The 2,558-nt window shown below is 35.6% G+C and overlaps 1 protein-coding gene across 1 annotated transcript; it reads left to right on the top strand.

The window, feature by feature from the left end:
- The first annotated feature begins 252 nt into the window (after positions 1–252).
- LOC107741581 (protein NLRC3-like) lies at positions 253–2,179 on the top strand. Its single transcript, XM_016554331.1, has 2 exons — positions 253–1,177; positions 1,938–2,179. Exons 1-2 carry the CDS (start codon positions 330–332, stop codon positions 2,110–2,112), a joined length of 1,023 nt encoding a protein of 340 aa, XP_016409817.1. The 5' UTR covers positions 253–329; the 3' UTR covers positions 2,113–2,179.
- The last annotated feature ends 379 nt before the right edge of the window (positions 2,180–2,558 follow it).

The raw sequence follows: 2,558 nt of genomic DNA, 5'->3' as shown, positions 1-2,558 counted from the left end.
TGAAGAATGAGCTGGAAAAGTTTAAGAAAATATTACAAAAAGAGAACACACAATACTTTGTGAAGGAGTTTAATGAGAACAGATGCAGTAACAAAGAAGCAGCTCTTGATCTCACGCTCTGCTTCCTGAGAGAGATGAAGCAAGATGAAGCTGCTGATACTCTAGAAGGTAAGAGACTCGTGATCATCTGTCAGACTGTCACTTATAAATGTAGGAGAGAAAATAAGATTAAACATATCTGTATTTTTGTGAAAAACAATCAGGCTGATGATGCCTCCAAAACACTGCAGGAGTCAAATACTGAAGACACTCCTAAGACTCTGACACAAATGTACACACACTTTCTCAGATTTCAGATCCAGCAGAGCAGACGAAAGTATGATGGAGAATACACACCAGATGTTTCCTGGGATAAAGATGCCATCTTTTCACTGGGGAAACTGGCATTTGATCAGCTGGAAAGAAACAATGTGATCTTCTATGACACAGATCTGGAAGCCTGTGGTATTGACGTCTGTAAGGCATCAGTGTACTCAGGCATGTGTACCCAGATCTTTAAGGAGGAAACAGGGATCGTTCTTGGTACCATGTACTGCTTCGTTCACTTGAGCATTCAAGAGTTTATTGCAGCCCTTTATGCACATCTGTTTCTAGACATCAACAAGAAATATGTGTTTGATCAAGACTCTACAGAACAGGAAAACAAAAGTGAATCCATGATTGATTTGCTCAAGACTGCAGTGGACAAGGCACTCGAGAGTGATAATGGACACCTGGATCTTTTTCTTCGATTCCTCCTTGGTTTGTCACTCCAGTCCAATCAGAGACTCTTACAGGGTCTGTTGACGCAGCAAAATAGAAATGAGCAGAGCAAAAAGGAAATAGTTAAGTACATCAAGCAACAATTTGAAGCTAATCTGTCTCCAGAGAGATCCATCAATCTGTTCTACTGTCTGAATGAACTGAACGACCAAACTCTGGTGAAAGACATTCAGACCCACCTTAGCAAAGGAAGCCTCTCATCTGCTGATCTTTCACCTGCCCAGTGGTCTGCTTTGGTCTTTGTGTTGTTGACATCAGAGGAGGAGCTGGAGGAGTTTGAGCTTCAGAAATTCAAGAAATCAGACGAGTGTCTCATTAGATTATCAGCAGTCATCAAAACCTCCAAAAGAGCTCTGTAAGTTATTTCATATATTTTGTCATGGTTTGTTCTCATCTTAAAATTGCATTTATAGCAGGTTTGGAGACCCCTGATCTATAGTGATTATTAACCATATACAAATTATAAGTATATTCATTTTTGGGTGAACTATCCCTTTAATCATATACCAATTATAAGTATATATCTCTTTTAGGGTTAAATCATAACATATTTTCTTTAGCTTTTATTCTTTTTTTTTTTTCTTTAAAAATTGCAGTCCTTTTGAATTAAAGTGCAATGCTATTTTATTAGATTCACATGGGTTTTATGTAGAAATTTCTCTTTTCAGCAAAACAAGCTGTTTAGTTAGCTGCAGAAGAAGCACGTCATGTTATTATAAAACACATGGTTCCATAGATATTTCTACTCCAATATGCAGTTCAACATCTTAAATTTCTGCTATAAAGGAGATATACTCTTACATAACCTCAATGCATAAATTATTAACCTCCAGATTCTCCTCCTCAAGACACTCATCAAGATAATAGAGCAGAACTTTTAAATGTTTAACTCATTGCCATTAATGATATAAACATATTATTCATTTATATATTTTATTAAGTTTTATTCAAGCATGCTAGTTTGTTTTATCTAGGAAACTTGAATCAATAAATATCTAATATATATGCAGTATATTTACTGTTCATGTAAAAATAATTGGTATGAATTAATTTTTTGTATTTAACAAATATATTACATGTATCTAACTCTGTGATTTGATTTATTTCTCTTGTAGGCTAAATGATTGTGACTTAACAGACAAAAGCTGTCCAGCTCTGGCTACAGTTCTTGGATCAGATACCAATCTGAAAGAGCTGAACATGAACAATAATAATCTGCAGGATTCAGGAGTGAAGCTGCTCTGCACTGGACTGAAGAATATAAATTGCAAATTAGAGATACTGAGGTAAGTTTTGTGACAATCCCTAGTGTTTGGTTAGAATTCAGATCCATCTGTTAACATGGACCTAGATAATTTGCCACAGAATTGAGGACAGAACTGCTTCAGCTCAGTGAAATTTGTAGGGTTTAATTCAAGCATGAACTCTACATTTAAGGTCATTTCAATGTGGTTTAAGAGTGGACTTATGTTAGGCCATTTCAAAACTTAAATGTTCTTGTTTTTCAACCATGTTGAGGTTGTTTGTATGTTGTGGATCATTTAGATGAAAGACTTTCACACCTGTTGAGTTTTAGATAATTGAAACCTTAAAGGGGTCATGTACTGCATTTTTAAAAATGATTTTATAATGTTTTCTGTGATGCACCTATAATGTTAATAGGCTATTTTGTATCCGTGTTTTGACCCTCTCTGCAGAACAGTCTATTTTTATAGACGGGGCACATTCAAGACGCT

The sequence above is a fragment of the Sinocyclocheilus rhinocerous genome, unplaced genomic scaffold (genome assembly GCF_001515625.1).
Source record: "Sinocyclocheilus rhinocerous isolate Xijiao unplaced genomic scaffold, SAMN03320098_v1.1 scaffold4815, whole genome shotgun sequence".
NCBI lineage: Eukaryota > Metazoa > Chordata > Actinopteri > Cypriniformes > Cyprinidae > Sinocyclocheilus > Sinocyclocheilus rhinocerous.
The sequence above is the reverse complement of the archived record's forward strand: the minus strand, read 5'-3'. Positions and strand labels throughout refer to the sequence as shown.